We start from the raw sequence: 16,664 nt of genomic DNA, 5'->3' as shown, positions 1-16,664 counted from the left end.
TTTCTTTCTTTTCTCCTTTCCCTCATCCCAGTTGTTCCTTCCCTTTGAATAGTTTCTTTTCCTTTCACAGTATCTATTGTATCTTTTGGGTTTTATTTACTGTTTCAGGTTCTTACATTAGGCAGACAATACAATGTTTACACACATGGCTAAGATTTATTTCACTTACATGTATGGTTTCTAATTGTATCCATTTATCTATAAAAGCCTCAAGTTTATCTTTTTATATCTGAGTACAACTCCATTGTATAAAAATACCACATCTTTTTATCCATTCCTCAGATGATGGGCATTTGGATTATTTCCAAGATTTAGCTATGACAAATTGTGCTGCTATAAACATGGGTGCACATATATTGTTGTGGTATGATGTTTTAAGTTCTTCTGGAAAAATACCCAGAAAGGGAATAGCTGGCTTGAATGGGACCTCCAATCCTAGCTTTTTGAAGAATCGCCACACTGATTTTCATAGTAGTTGTACCAGTCTGCAGTCCCACCAACAAGAGAAGGATTCCTTTTTCCCCACAGACTCTCCAGCATTTGTTGTTTGACTTGTTGATGAGAGCCATTTTTTCTGGAGTGAGATATAATCTCAGTGTTTTAATTTGCATTTCTCAAATGACCAATGATGCTGAACATTTTTCATATATTTGTTTGCCATTTGTATTTCTTCACCTGAGAAGTATGTATTCATCTCAGATGCCCATTTTTGGATTGAGTCTATGAATTTTGGAGGCCTTATTTTTTTAGTTCTTTATATATTCTAGATAGAAGGCCTTTGTCTCAGGGACAGTCAGCTCAACTATTTTCCTAATTTGTGAGTTTTGTTTTTATTCTGTTGGTGATTTCTTTTAATGTGCAGAAACTTTTCAAATAGATGTGGTCCCAATTGTTGATTCTTTTTAATTTTTTAAAAAGAGTACAAATTAGAATTAAACAAAAAATTAAAAGTGATACAGAATTTCATTTAACAAAGTAATAAGAATTTCACAGTATTTGTTGTAATATAGTATTGTCTTCCAACAAGATATATGCATGTAAAATTGAAGAAGAAAGAAAAAAAGAAAGCAATGTATAAGAAATCAAGAAGGCAAAAAGGAGAAACAATTGCAAAAGGAGATGAAACAAAGCATTATCTGCTCCTTTGCATAGATGAGCAGAAATACACTATATATAGTTGACCAAACCATCCTGCTTACATACATAAATAAATCTCTTTCCCCCACTCCCTCTCCTGCCCTTCTCCTCAACTCAGTAACTCTTTCTTTTTGAACAGGTTGATTCCCTTTTCCCAGTATCTGTTGTACCATTCAGATTCCATTTTTCTCTTTCAGGTTCTCACACTAAGGAGACAATATGATGTTTGCACATGCAGGTCTGATTCATAACACTTAAGAGTATGTAATTTAGATGCATACATTTACTAACAAAAGACTCAAATTTATCCTGTTTTTTTCTGTATTTAGGGCAGGGTCTACAGGGTCTCAATATGTAGTTTGAACTAGTAGTGATTCTGTTTTGAACCTCCCAAGTTCTAGGATTACAGGTGTGTGCCACCATGCCCAATCTCAATCACAGTCCTAGTGTGCCCCAGGGGCAGCGCTGGCATGGCACACCAGGGAATGTACCCCAGCCACTGTGCTCTGCCTAAGCTGGCACTTTAGTCCACTGAGCTATCAGGCCAGCCCTATCAAATTTGTCTTGTTTTATAGCTGAGTAATACTCCATTGTGTAAGAATACCACATCTTCTTTATCCATTCTTCAGTTGATGGGCATCTGGGTTGTTTCCAAGATTTAGCTATGACAAATTGTGCTGCTATAAACCTGGGTGCACATATATTGTTGTGGTATGAGGCTTTTAGTACTTCTGGAAAAATATCTTAGAGGAGAATAGACGGTTTAAATGGAACCCCAATTCTAGCTTTTTGAGGAATCTCCACACTGATTTCCATAGTGGTTGTACCAGTCTGCACTCCCACCAATAGTGCAGAAGTTTTCCTTTTTCTCCACATCCTCTCCAGCCTTTGTTATTGGCTGACTTCTTGATGTTAGTCATTCTTTCTGAGGTGAGATGGAATCAGTGTTGTTTTAATTTGCATTTCTTAAATGACCAGTGATGTTGAAGATTTTTTCATAAACCTACTTGCCATTTGTATTTTTTCTTCTGAGGATGTATATTCATCTGAGATGCTCATTTTTGGATTGGGTCTTTGAATTTGGGGGTCCTAAGTTTTTAAAAATTCTTTATATGTCTGGATAGGAGGCCTTTATCAGAGGGACAGTTGGCTCTAATTTTTCTCTGTTTGTGGGTTTTCTTTTTACTCTGTTGGAGATTTTCTTTGACATGCAGAAACTTTTTAAAAAGATGAACTCTCAGTTGTTGATTCTTTAAAGTGTTTCCCATGTATTTTGGTTTTTGTTCATGAAATCTCTACCTACCACTATGTCTTTAAAGTTTCAACTCTCATTTACCTCCAGAAGATTTAGTGTTTCTGTTTTAATATTTATATTTTTGCTCCATTCAGACTAGTTTTGTGCACAGTGATCTGTGTTGGTCTAGTTTTAGCCTTTGGCATGTATAAAGCCAGTTTTACCAGCACCATTTATTATTATTTTCCATAATTTTATTGAGAGACAAAATAGCAATGAGACAGTTTCAAATCAAATTGGTATGACAGTTTCAGTAATTAACACATTGCATACTCTCTTCCTAGTGGTTATTTGCTATACAAGATGAAGACATGATATGCTATTTATAAACACTATTACAACAAATCCCCCTATTCACTAAGAGAATGTAACTATATATCTGTCCTAACCATTTTGAATACACAGATACAAAATGGACATTCATCTGTATCCCCTTTTTTGTTTAGTTCCGTCATTTGAATATTATAGGTGTGTGAGCTCAGCAAAATATTCTAAAAGAGTCCAGTAGTCCATAATAGTATTGGGTCTTCCTCTTGACTGGCAGTGTCAGAAATTGTTGACCTGAGTCTCCTACAGCTCAACATAACACCATGGCTTTACTTCTTTTACTTCATTTATATACTTTTCTGCTGGATGGTTAAGACCAAGATAAAGTAAGACCTATGCAACAAGAGTTGTCGTTTTTGGATCTAATAAGATCAGTCAAATCCCCTCAGGATTTTTCCTGAGATCCTCTACCTTAGATTGTAGATACTTTGTCAGTGTCAGCCATGTGGATGAGTCATGCCCATTGCTTGGCCAATGCCAGCACCATTTATTAAAGAGGCTGTCTTTCTCCCTTTATCAAAGTTAATGTTGTTGTTGTGTGTTCGCCATTGTGTCTGCGTCTTCTAATCTGTTGCATTGATCCTCAAGTCTGTCTATGCCAGGATCATGCTGGTTTTTGTCACAGTAGCTTTATCGTATAATTTCATGTCAGTGATTGTGATACCTTCTGCTTTTCCTTTGTTTCCTAGGGTTGCTTTTGACATTCTGGGTCTCTTCTTGTTCCAAATGAATTTGAGGAAAGTTTTCTCTCGCTTTGTGTGGTATATTAATATTATTTTAATTGGGCTTGCATTGAGTCTGTATAACAATTTTGTGAGTATGGCCATTTCCTCAATGTTGGTTATTCCTATCCGGGAGCATTGAATGTTTTTCAATTTTCTCAAATTCTCTTCAATCTCTTTTCTTATAGTACCATAATTTTCACTGTACAAATCTTTTATGTCCTTTGTGAGACATGATACTTTATATACAGGACTCCAAAAATTTCACTGTCTTGTAGATTTGTTCACTAAATTCAGCAATGTAGCAGGATGTAAAATCAATAGTAGCATTTTTGTACACAAGCAATGAGCACACTGAGAGAAAAATTAGAGATACCATGCCTTTCTGAATAATATCCCCCCCAAAAGTTGTTGATTCTTTGAAGTATTTCTCACGCAAACACTAAATTTGCTGGAGGAGAAAGTAGGTAGAAATCTTGAAGACATAGGGGTAGGCAAAGAGTTCATGAACATGAACCCATATTTATAGCAGGAACATTTATTTCTATGAAGACAGTGTACTTCTGCCTTAGAAAATATTATCTTTTCAAATTAGTTAGACATAGCCCACAATGTCATTTGCACAGGAAACTACACCCATATGATGCTTAGGGAACTCTTTGGAAAAGGCCCTGCAGCTATTGAAAACTACATAAAGAGGTTCCTACTGTCTGTGAGCTCTGCTTCTGGTAGGAGCCAGGGAGCCTTCAAGAACTGAGAGAAGGTATGTATTATGTGTCTTAGTCTTAAAATTGACGTATTTCTCATTCAAATAATACCATAAACTGTGAAATATAAAATAAATTTAAATTTTCTGGTTATAGATTAAAATAAGTTTTTATGGGCTTCTTTAAAAACTTATTTAATATCAATAATATTTCCTCAGGCAATTGCTTACAAAGAATTGAGAGCTAAGGGCCTCTTCATAATTCAGTCTTGAGACTTTCAGCAGATTCCTTTCTCCTGGTTGGTACAAAAATGAATTTGAATTTTAACTCCTCTCATATTATATGGTCAAAAGTTCAAAAAATGTGGCCTGTGAACTGAGATTTAGTTTTATTTCATTTGGTTACCTTACCTTGAGAATTAACCATAGTTAGAGATTGGAAAAAGCAAACTTTTTTGCTACTTTGGATACCAGATATGTGTGTGTGTGTGTGTGTGTGTGTATGTGTGTGTGTGTGTGTGTGTGTGGTGTCCTCACATACCCAGAAATTCTGCAACAGACACCATAAGTGTGACATTAGTTTAATTCTGACAGTATCTAGCTAGATTTAGAGTCAGGTTCCATAGCTTAGAGGCTCAGTCCCATGAGACTGCCCCACTTGAAATGCTAGTCACAAGTTCCAGGGTGTGACCTGGATTGTATGCTCCTGCCCAAAGGACTATAAATCAGGATTCCTATGACCCATTCCTCAGTTTTATAAATTTTCACGTGGAACTCAAGGAGACGCTTTACTTACACATACCCATTTATCATAAAGGATGTTGTGAAGGATGCAGATGACAGCCTGGTTGAGGAGGCAGCAAGGTAGAAGAGAAGGAACATAGAGCTTCTTTACCCTCTCTAGGCATACTGCCTTCCAGACACCTCCACAAATTCAGCTGATGAGAAGAACTCCAAATTGCAGAGTCCAGAGTTTTCCATGGAGGTTTCATCATGTAGGTAGACATTATCTATTTTTTATATGATTTCCAGCCTCACTCCTGAGGGTGAAGGGTAGGGCTGAAGCTTTCAAGGTTCTAATCATTGCTTAGTCTTTCTGGCGACCAACCCTCATCCAGGAGCCCATCACAAGTCATCTGATTAGAACAAAGCATGTCCAGTTACCCAGAAGATTCCAAGGGACTAGGAGCTCTGTATATGGAACAGGGGCCAGGGATGAAATATTGGAACAAAAGATGTGCCTGACATCCCTAGGACTTAGGAAATTACAAGGGTTTTAGGAGCTCTATGACAAAATACAAGGACAAAGAGCAAATACATTATTTCATACTGTATTAGAGTAGTTATTTGTGAATCCTAAGAGCAAGTTATATTTTTTGTCTACACCAAGAGCCTTCTTTGTAGACACTATAGGTAGATAAAATGGCAAATAAAATACTACAAAGAACATCTGCTCTTCCAGCTAAAACATTACCATTTTCACAGTTGTATACGTTTTCAACCTTGTTACAGTCCCTCATAAGCCACCAGCCACTGGAAATATCACCATGAAACTCCCTGTGACATAGGAAATATGTAATTATGTAGGTTTTGCTGTCTTACCTTGGTACCCTCTGTCTTGGTTACTTTTCTCTCATTGCTGACACAAAATACCTGACACCCAGAATTAAGGAAGGAAAAGTTTATTTTGCTCACAGTTTCTGAATGTTTCAGTCCATACTTGGCTATTTCCAAGGCAGAGTGGCACATGGCAGAGGGCAGCAGTTCATGGCTATGGAAGACAGAAAAAGCAGAGAGAACAAAAAGGGAACAACTGTGGCAGAGAAAGCAAGCTTCTTTTCCACCCTTACACTGTATGCAGGCTACCAGCCCCAGGATGGGTATAGCACTTACACCCATAATCCCAGCATTAGACCAGGGATCAATAAAAAACTCTAAAATCCCACACCATGACTGCATGAGGCTTCCGAGAATATCTAGACACAAACCATAACACCCCCCTGCTGAGAAAAGCTAGATAAGTATATATTTACAAAAAATGCCCCATGGGAAAGAAGTTTTCAAGTAACCATGGCCCAATTTTTCAAGATAATATAAAACTCTGAGAAAAAAGATTGAAAAAGATGTTATTTTTTGTGTGTTTCTTTCAGTTTTATCCAAGTATGAAAACCAGATTACTATTTTTGCTGACTACCTAGAAGAATTTCCAGACACAGACGAGCTGGTATGGATTCTGGGAAAGCAGCATCTCCTTAAAACAGGTATTTCTTGGCAGCAGTTGTCTTTGGGAATCAACTAAGGTGGGCAGCTGGGATTCAGGTCCTGCCTTCCTTTCTGTCTTACGTTGCTGCTACTCTAAGGTAGATGTACACTGTAGCAATGAGGCTTAAGCCTCATTTCCCTTCCTTGCTGCACAGGCCTCTTTCAAGATCCTGAAAGTCCCTAGTAATATGTTCAAATAGGTATAGGATTTTGTACAATTTGTAAAAGTAATGTATTTTTTATTCTTAAAAGAAAACATCCAAATTCTAGAAATACTGGGTTTCAAAAACATGGACCCATTCCTGGTTATCACTAAACAGTATCCATTCTTTGGTAACTGGGCTATATGTTTCTCATTTAGCTCACATTGTTGTCCATCTCAAAAGAAATGCCTAAGGACTTCTAAACAAGCCATGGCTGTTCGAAACAATATCAGACATACAAATTCTTATGTTTTAAATCTTTTTTCTGACTTTTGTCCTCTTAGTTCATTCTGGTTTTGTATATAACCACTGCAACTACAATGAGGGCTTCAGTATTTCTTCTTTCCTGTCATATTCTTAAGAAATTGGGAAAGACTTTAACCTAAAATTGCTAATGATCCAGCACCTAATGCAACCTGAACTTGGGAAGGGGCAGCTCTGAGATTTATGTTTCTGAGAGTTTCTTTCTTTCTTTCTTTCTTTCTTTCTTTCTTTCTTTCTTTCTTTCTTTCTTTCTTTTTGTATTTTAGGGAAGGGTCTATAGGATCTAACTACTAGATCAGACTTGTAGTGATCCACCTGTTTACAGCCTCCCAAGAGCTGGGATACAGGCGCGCACCACCACTCCCAGTCTCAGTTGCCATCTGAGTGCGCCCCAGGTTCAGGGTCAGCGTCTGAGAGAATCTCTTTAGTGGACCTCAGCATGCTAAGTAAGGAGCAGGAAGAAGCTGATCAAAAGGCAGGAGAGGAAGTTAGGCATTGTCCCCTTCCTCTTGAGTTTGGCTTCATTATTTTGATTGGAGAATTATGAATTAGGAGAGAGTCTGAAGATACCAATTAGGTGACTTTGTGTCTTCGGACTCTTCTAACTTACTCAAGTCACTTTCTCTTTCTACATTTTAACTTCTTTCCCCAGTACTTAAATGTAGGGATGGGAGAGGACCTCTTCTAGTTCTATTTTTTAGGATAACAAGAATCTTCAGTTTGTGGAATATGCCCATAGTTAAACACTAAGCTAGGAAATACTTTTTAAGTAAAATTATTGTTAAAATATCCATGCCATCATCACAGCATGAAGCCAAGCTGGACTATACAGCAGCTGCAGAGGCAGGAGTGGTGTGAACATTTGAGAAGTTAGGTGTATCATAACAACTGATATTTGGCACAATCTTACTGTATACAATACACCATCTAAGCACTTCCCATGTATTATCTTTTTGGATGTTCACCACTCAGTGAAGTAGAATTTATTCTCCCCATTTTTCAGATAGGGAAACTGAAGCTGAGAAAGGTTAAGCAACAAGGTCACATAGCTGGTAAGTACCAGAATCAAGGTGCAAAACCAGTCAGTGTATAACTCTAGAAATCTTACTCTTAACTACTATATATCTGCTTCCCAAAATGTGCTCAGCACTGGGGCTAGGAAGGGAAGGGGATCCAGATAGCTCAATTGTCTAGTTTTCTTAGAGTAAAGAAATGAGAAAATATTGGAAAATATTGGCTAAAAGTGGATTTGTCTTTCTTCTTTTGAAGTATGTTGACTGTGGTTCCTATACAGAATACAAATATGGGTATGTTGTTAAGAGGGCAAGAGATGACTAAGAAAAATACTATGTCTAAGTAGAAAGGGTGATTAGGAAGTTGTACCGATGGCCACTGAAGTGAATTTGCCATAAAATGCAAGAAAGCATGTTTTGAATAAAGACAAAAACATATGTGATATATACATTGACCTAGAGTACAAATGTCAGTTGCACTTGGTATTATGGGTAAATGTATTACACATATTATTTGCTTTCTGGGGATATTCCTTTTTAGTTGAATGTATACATTATACATGTAAACATACATGCCCTTGGTTCTAGATAATAATGTTATAACAGTAATGGTGAGCAATCCAACTAACTATCATCATTCAGACTGGGAATGATTGCTTTATGGGTGGGTTATAGAGGATCCTTTCTTGTCTTATTTCTTGTCTTTTGACCATGGCTTCACTGTGGGTACCTTCCAGGGCCATGATACTGAATGAGAAAGAGACAGGAACTACCCAGTATCATATGACACACGAGTCAAGTAGCTCAGGCCAAAACAGAAGTGAGGGAGAAATACTGAAAGTATTTGGCTGAAATAAGATTGGATTTCCTATGAATTTTCCCTGGGCCTATAACAATGGAATTGATTGGTTATTCGCAAGACAGTTTGCTCTTGGCTTAGAACTCAAACACGGAAATTGTTTAGATGGAATATAGTGACTTAATTTTATTTTCTAATTGCAGAAAAATCTAAGTTGTTGTCTGATATAAGTGCTCGTCTATGGTTTACATACAGAAGGAAATTTTCACCAATTGGTAGGTATATCATTTGTTATATGTTATATGCTTTCTTATAGATAGCTTGCCTGAGTTTATCAGTGACTTCAAAGAAACCTTAAAATTAACACTTTATTTTGGCAAAGCATTTTATTTAAGGAAATAGGTAAGTCTTACACTTCACCCAAAATTTTATTGCTTAAGTACCTTGTCACACACAGTGCTGTGGTGTTGACATGTTATGCCAGTATACCTTTGACTCTGCTTTCACCTGCTCAGATATCAGATAGGATTATTTATGTTACTTTTGAGAGTAAGGAAAAACGAAATCAACTTTTAATTTGGATAATATCTACTAAATTACAATTCACTGTTTTGTAGAACTATTTGATTATTAAAGATAATTCTGCCTTGAAGGAAAGAAAATAATTCTGAAATGAAAGCACCTTGACATTGGAGGACATTATGATAGATTTCCATACAACTAATTGTAGTCTGTTTCTAACTGTCATTTAGAAAAAAAATCGATAAATAAGGTAAGTGAATATGCTTCCTTGTGAGGATTTATGAAATGTTTGCAAGCAGGGTAGTCACTTTCTAATATCTGGTCCTTTAGGATGGAAATATTGGAAGCTATTTCACCTAAGCAGAAGCCTGTTTGACCAATTTTAAGGCAGGACTGAACTTTCTTTTTTTTTCACATTTTATTTTTTTAATTTTAAACAGAAATAAAACAAAATTTCAAAACAAGATAATAGGCTAACAATGGGTAATACATTGCATATGGTTATCTTTAAATTAGTTATTCAGAGTACAAGATATCAGCATTTAATTGTCCAAACAATATTCAATATTACCACAAACATTTCTTAGCAATTAACTAAGAGAAAGTTATATAGATATATATAGATACACTTTTTCCTGCCTTCTTTTCTCCACTTCTTATCCCAGTTTCTCTTGCTTTTTCTTCCCATTCTACATCTATTATACATTTTGGATTTTACTTACTCAGGACTGAACTTTCTAAATGGAGTGAAATAACCTTTCTGCAAAGAGCCAAAAACAAAATCCCATATTTTCTTTGCTCTTCATAGAAAGTCCTTATCAGTCGCATAAAAGAACAATTTTTATCACACAGTGATTCTAAATGGTTAGCCTTTTCTGGATGAGGAAATCCTTGTAAGGCTGGAAAATACTTCCAATTCAACTCTGTTGACATTTTGTCAACATATGGTCTCGTCTTTATGTGTATCTCATTGCAGCTTTTGCATGCTGTTAATGGGCTATGATTTGAGCATTAGCAAGAACCAAAAGACTTCCCTTCTAGCTCACAAAATCGGTGCATGCCTCTCCATCCTGCTGTAGCAACTCTCTTTAAGTCCCCACAACAAAAGGAGAAGGGTGATCACTTCAGGAACCTTGTTTTGCAAGATTGATGACACCCTTTACAATTTATCTTCTAAGATTATGATTAGAGCATACTTTTCTACATCCATTTGGGAAAAGGAAAGCAATGAAAGCAAAATAGCGCCTCTGTTATCTAACCTATATAGTTTCATTGGTCCCTTGATAGAAAATATTGATAGATTACTCACCTTGTCCATATACATGGACTTGTCTTTACAGCAAGTATTCTTAAAGTCAAACCTGTTATTTCATTTATTAACTAGTTTTGTACATTTAAAAATACAGTATATTTCTAATTCTGTAATAGTATTTTTTATTACTTCCATACTTGTAATACTAGGTATTTGCATTAACCAGTGTGGATTCTTGAACACATTGAAATAAATTCTCTCATTTTATTCTTACAGCATCCACTGATAGTAGAGAGAGTGTGTATTATTATCTCTGATCTATGGATGGGATTTGGGTTGTGAAACTGGAGATTGGTTTTCTGATATTTAATCTAGGCCTCTTTATTTTATTTTACTTTGTCCTTATTCTGATCCTTATATATTTAGAACAGTGAAATGCCTTCCAAATGTCTCCGGCCATTATGATGACTACCTTCAGTAGTATTTGTTCTTTAACTTAAATAAGACTGCCTACAATGAGATGTCCAAGGCCATGTGGGTAAATTATACAAGTCAAAGTTTGGTCTAGAAAGTGATGACATGGAATAGATTAAGTTTTGGTAGTCATACATAGCACTCATTGATTAAAATTGTGTGTATACATAGAAGTCTCCAAGGCTGGTTATGGTTGTACATGCATGTGATCCCAGAACTCAGGAGGTAGAAGTAGGAGATCCAGCCTGGATCAGTGAGTTCAAGGCCAACCTGATCTGCGTAGTGAAATCCTGTCTCAAAAAACAAAACAAAATAAAATCCCCAACCCCTCCCAAACAAAACAGCCAACAAACAAAAATCCAAAATCTAGAAGTTTCCAAGAAGAAATCCTAAGGGGATAGGTTTAGTTCATTTGTTTGCTTTTTCTTTGTTTATAGAAGCTGTTTGGTTGACTTAGCATTATTATTGCCAGTTTCAACCCTATATCCAAATGCTACTTGAGCCCTGTATTTTTTGCCTCCCTTCTCAGAATATGTATATTTGCCTGTCTTTACTGAGTCCCAAATATGCTGATTTCTCAGGAGATGACAATTTAAGGTATCCATATTCATTCCCATCCAATTGGCCAACAGGGGGAACAGGCCCTTCATCGGATGCTGGCTGGGGATGTATGCTGCGCTGTGGACAGATGATGCTAGCTCAAGCTCTGATATGTAGACATTTGGGAAGGGGTGAGTTCCATTTTTTGTATAAATGGCTTTGAATACCTCTGTAATACCATTTGCTATTGTTGGTACATATTAACACTAAGCTTTAAGAAGACTCAATAACAAAACTGTAGGCCCTAAAATGCTTTCTGCATGCTAAGTGTCAGGGTTTTAAAGTCAACAAAGCCCCTCTAAAAAAGAAATGGGCAATATTTCCTTGTGATTCACCAAGCCAGACAGTTATTTTCCTGGGATAGAACTGGATGTTGGAGCATGTGTGTCATTTAGAGTTTCAACTTTGCTATTATTTGAGTTCTTAAAAATTCCAGATAACAAAGGTAACAGGAGGGTGCAGTGTTAAGACTGTTTCTTAACCTCATTTAGAAAATCCATATGGTGAAGGATATAAATGACCTAAACAGGGGGTCAGGGAGATAGCTTAGTAGAATAAGTGCTTGCCTAGCAAGTGAAAGGTCCTGAGTTCAATCCCTTGTACCACCAAAAAAAAAAAATGACCTAAAGGCAGTGTGTAATAAGAGAGCCAGCACTGTTTGGTATTTGATCCCTGAGGATATCTATTCAGTGATGAAAGATTCCTTAAATTAACTTTCTCAGGAGGCCATTTTATATTCAAGAATCTTCTAGTTGGAATTGTTGGCACTCTTGAAGCTTGCCTTCTTTAAGACATGTACATGCTCCTTGTATGCCTCTGCAGGGTGGAGCTAGATGCCAGTTCAGGAAGTTGGGGGAAGTCCAACTAGACGTGGGGAAGAGCGAGTAAAAGGATGATTTGGATGAGATTGGACTGATGAACTCATTGGCTACTGCTGATGGAAGCATGGAAATGCTACTACTCTGCTTTCCCTACTTTGCCAACTGAGAGAACCTCTGCAGTTTTCAGTTAGAACCCAGGAATTTCTGAGGAGGTTGCAAGATTTACTGTCTTCTCTGCAGGACTTAGCGTATCCAGTGCTTGCTTTGCTTGGCTGGTTTTATAATCTCTATTTTACAGATGAGGAAATGAAGGCTTGCATAAATAAGATGATTTGCTCAGAATCAGCAAGGAAATATATATGTGCAACTAGAATGCAAATCTTCTGACTGTCAGTCAAGTGACTGCTCTATTATACATATAATTCTTGATACAGATTCATTTTTACTATTTAATGTTTTCTTTTTATTTACTTTTGGTTTGAGACAGGATCGTGTTATGTTGTTCAGCCTGGCCTAAATCCATGGTGACCCTCCTGCTTCAGCCTCCCAAATGCTGGAATTACAGGTGTACACCACCAAGGCTAGCCTCATTTTTTCTTATTTGTAAAGCACTTTGAGAGGACTTTTCTGAAAGCAAATTGTGAAGTATGAGCAAACAAACAAAAATGCTACAGTCATCAGTTTCAATCATTTCAGCATAAAAGCTAATACTAGAAATAATTTGAAAATACATCTTGTAGTTATGTTGAATAGAAGATGTAGCAGTCTTTTGAGCTGTTTCCTCCTATTCAGTCATTTTAAAAACTTATGCTGGGGTGTTCATTTAGCACTGTCATCAGTAACTATTTAATGGTACTTAGAAGCCAGCTAATCAGAATTTCACTAACCTTAGACAATTTAGTAACTAATGAAAAAAGTTGGATGTGATTTATTCTCTGAGGGATGTAGTACATCTGAAGTTTACAACTTTGACTGTAGGAAATCTAGAGGTTAAAAAAATCTAGAAAAAATACAGTACTTTTAAAAAGGAGATTGAAAAGGATATTATAAAATGGAAACTCTTAATGAATAGAGGGATTTGTTCTAATGGTGTTTGTAAATAGAATATCAAGTCCGCATCTTGTACAGCAATTAACCACTAGGAAGAATGTATGCAATGTGTTAATTATTGAAACTGTCCTACCAATTTGGTTTGAAACAGTCTCATTGCTATTTGTTTCTCAATAAAATTATGGGAAAAAAAGAATCAGGGTCCTCTTCAATTTGATTTATGCAATTGGGATGTTGAATACCCCGTAAAAAAATTCCCAAATGCTAAAATCTATGGAGCATTCAGACTAGTGATATATTAATGAATAAAGGAAACTCTGTGCCAAGCAATTAGAACCTGGAGACAGCCTGAGCAATGGGACCTTGCTTTTGTTGATTTCAATATAGGAAACCTGAAAAACGACTGCCTTGAAAGACAACATTAAGGGTAACGTGTAACATAATGTAAGAAGGTGTAAATTATGTAAATATAAGGTGATTACTCATAAGGAAGTAAAATAAAATCAATTAGCATTTTGAAAAAAAATGGAAAAATATCCTTTGTTGTTGGGTAGGAAGAGCCAGTGTAGTGAAAATGGCCATATTCCCAAAGTTGTTATACAGATTTAATGTAAGACCAATCAGAATATTATTAGCATACCTCACGGAATTAGCAAAAATAATCCTAAAATCCATTTGGAATCAGAAGAGACCTAGAATAGAAAACTAGTTCTGGGCAATAAAGGCAAGGAAGAGGGCATCATAATCCCTGACCTGAAATTATACTACAGAGCTACTGTGATAACAGCAGCATAGTACTGGCAAAAAAGATCCCAAGGATCAATGAAACAGATTAGAAGATGCAGAAACAATTCCAAACACTCAGCTGCCTTATCTTTGACAAATGGGACAAACACATTTACTGAAAGAAAGATAGCCTTTTTAGTAAATGGTGCTAGGAAAAACAGGCTTTCCACATGCCAAAGAATAAAACTAGACCCATGTCTCTTACCATGTACTAAACTGAAATGAAAATGGATCAAATATCTACATATTAAAAACAGAGGCATTAAATCTGCTAGAAGAGAAAACAGGCAGAACTCTTAAACATGTTGGTGCAGGCAAAGATTTCATGAATAAAACCTTGATTGCATGGCAAATAATACAAAGAATTAACAAGTGGAATCTCATTCTATGAAGAAGCTTTCACACAGCAAAAGAAATAACCAACAGAGTAAAAAGAAAACACACAAAGTGGGAAAAAATTATTTCCAGTTGTTCCTCAGACCAAGGACTAATATCTAGAACATGAAAAGAATTGAAAAAATATGAGACTCTCCACTGATTTAAAGATATAAATCCAAAAATGGGCATCTGAAATGAATACCTACTTCTCAGAAGAAGAAACACAAACAGAAAAAAATATATGATAAAAGTTCTTTTTTATATTAATTTTATTGAGAAAGAAATAGCAATGAGACAGTTTCAAAACAGGTTAGTAGGACAATTACAGTAATTAATACATTGCATATTATTGTCTTCATAGTAGTTATTCATAGTACAAGATGCAGACATGATCTCTTGCCTAAACACTACTAGTATGAATCTTCTCATTGAGCTAAGAGAAAGTAGCTGTATATCTATCCTATTTTGTATATACATACATGTATATATATATATATATATATATATATATATATATATTTCACTACAAAATCAACCTTCATTTGTATCTCCCATTTTTGTTTAGTTGTGTCAGAGATGGGTGTTCCATTGCCATTCAAATATTATAGGTGCATGAACTCAGCAAGTTCAATATCACAGGTCATTCCAGAGATGCAAATTAAAATATCATTGGGATTTCATCTCACTCCAGAAAGAATGTCTATTATCAAGAAATCAACCAGTAACAAATATTGTCAGTGTTGTGGAGAAAAAGGAGCCCTTCTCCACTGTTGGTGGGAGTGTAAACTAGTGCAACCACTCTGGAAATCAGTGTGGAGATGCCCTTAAAAATTAGGATTGAGGCTGGGGAGATAGCTCAGCAGTCTAAGTGCCTTACTGGCAAGCACAAAGACCTAATTTTAATCCCTGGCACCACATGCCAAGCCTCACTTGAACCCCAGGCATGCTGTGTGGGCCACCAAAACTGGGCGTGGTGGTGCACGCCTGTAATCCCAGCACTGGGGATGCTGAGACTGAATCACTATGAGTCCAAGCTGCATAGTGAGACCCTGTACCAAATAAATAAATAAATAACTATTTAAAAAATTATAGTTAGAAGTTCCATTCAGCCCAGATATTCCCCTTTTGGGTATCTTCCAGGACGAATTAAAAGTATCATACCATAGCGATATATATGCACCCCTGTTTATAGCAGCATAATTTGTAATAGGTAAATCTTGGAAATAGTTCAAATGCTCATCAACTGAGGAATGGGAAAAAGGATGTGTTTATTTTTGTACAGTAAAGTACTTATCCATAAAGAAGCATAAAGTTGAGATATTTCTATTCAAATGGGTGCAACCTGTGAGCATACTTTTACGTGAAATAAGTTGGACATACTTGTTCCAATATTGAATTGTCTCCCTGGTGTCAGAAATGGAAAGAACTGAATAAAAAGCAAAATGTGTAATATATATTGTGAGATAGGAAGAAAATATTCAAAATAAAATAGGAACTAGGGAAGGGGGAAGGGAAATGAGGGAAGGAAAAATAAATTTTAAAAAAGATGAAAGGAATAAGTAGAGGGCTGGGGAGATGGCTCAGTGGAATAAGCTCTTTCCTGGCAAGTGCAAGGGCCTGAGTTCAATCCCCGGTTCTGCAAAAAAGATTTAAATAAATAAATAAATAAATAAATAAATAAAATATTTTAAAAAAAGGAATAAGTAGAAATAGTGCTTTGTAAATAAGATGGGGAGGAGGTGCTGAGTGCAGCAGAGGGGACTGAGGAGAAAAGAGGACTCAAGACACATCAGATAGAGCTATAAATTCCCTATGATGAATGTGATCATTATGTTTATTTAAATTGTACCAATAACCTTAATAAAAATAAGAGTCTAGAGATAATGGCCTTTGTCTTCAAGTATATTTCAATCATTAATTCAAACTCTAAAAATCTCAGAAGAGTAATTTATTTCTTGGAAGCAAACTGAGCCTCAGAAATCTGCTCTTGGGCTGGGGAGATGGCTCAGTGGAATAAGCGCTTCCCTGGTTCCGCAAAAAAAAAAAAAAAAAGA

General features: G+C 36.2%; 1 protein-coding gene across 5 annotated transcripts in view; it reads left to right on the top strand.

Moving 5' to 3' along the window:
* The window catches only part of Atg4a (autophagy related 4A cysteine peptidase), a 59,568-nt gene that overhangs the window by 25,514 nt on the left and 17,390 nt on the right, over positions 1-16,664 (top strand). For 2 of the 5 annotated variants that reach the window (XM_023702715.1, XM_004642618.1), the window contains exons 2-4: positions 6,337-6,447; positions 8,931-9,002; positions 11,608-11,706. In XM_023702715.1, the coding sequence (XP_023558483.1) occupies positions 6,337-6,447; positions 8,931-9,002; positions 11,608-11,706 (282 nt within the window). Of the gene's footprint in view, positions 1-4,106; positions 4,244-5,003; positions 5,182-6,336; positions 6,448-8,930; positions 9,003-11,607; positions 11,707-16,664 lie in introns of all 5 variants that reach the window. The other 3 variants (XM_023702716.1, XM_023702717.1, XM_023702718.1) reach the window with 3 other exon arrangements.

The sequence above is a fragment of the Octodon degus genome, unplaced genomic scaffold (assembly GCF_000260255.1).
Source record: "Octodon degus isolate 3935 unplaced genomic scaffold, OctDeg1.0 scaffold00157, whole genome shotgun sequence".
In the NCBI taxonomy this organism is placed as follows: domain Eukaryota; kingdom Metazoa; phylum Chordata; class Mammalia; order Rodentia; family Octodontidae; genus Octodon; species Octodon degus.
The sequence above is the reverse complement of the archived record's forward strand: the minus strand, read 5'-3'. Positions and strand labels throughout refer to the sequence as shown.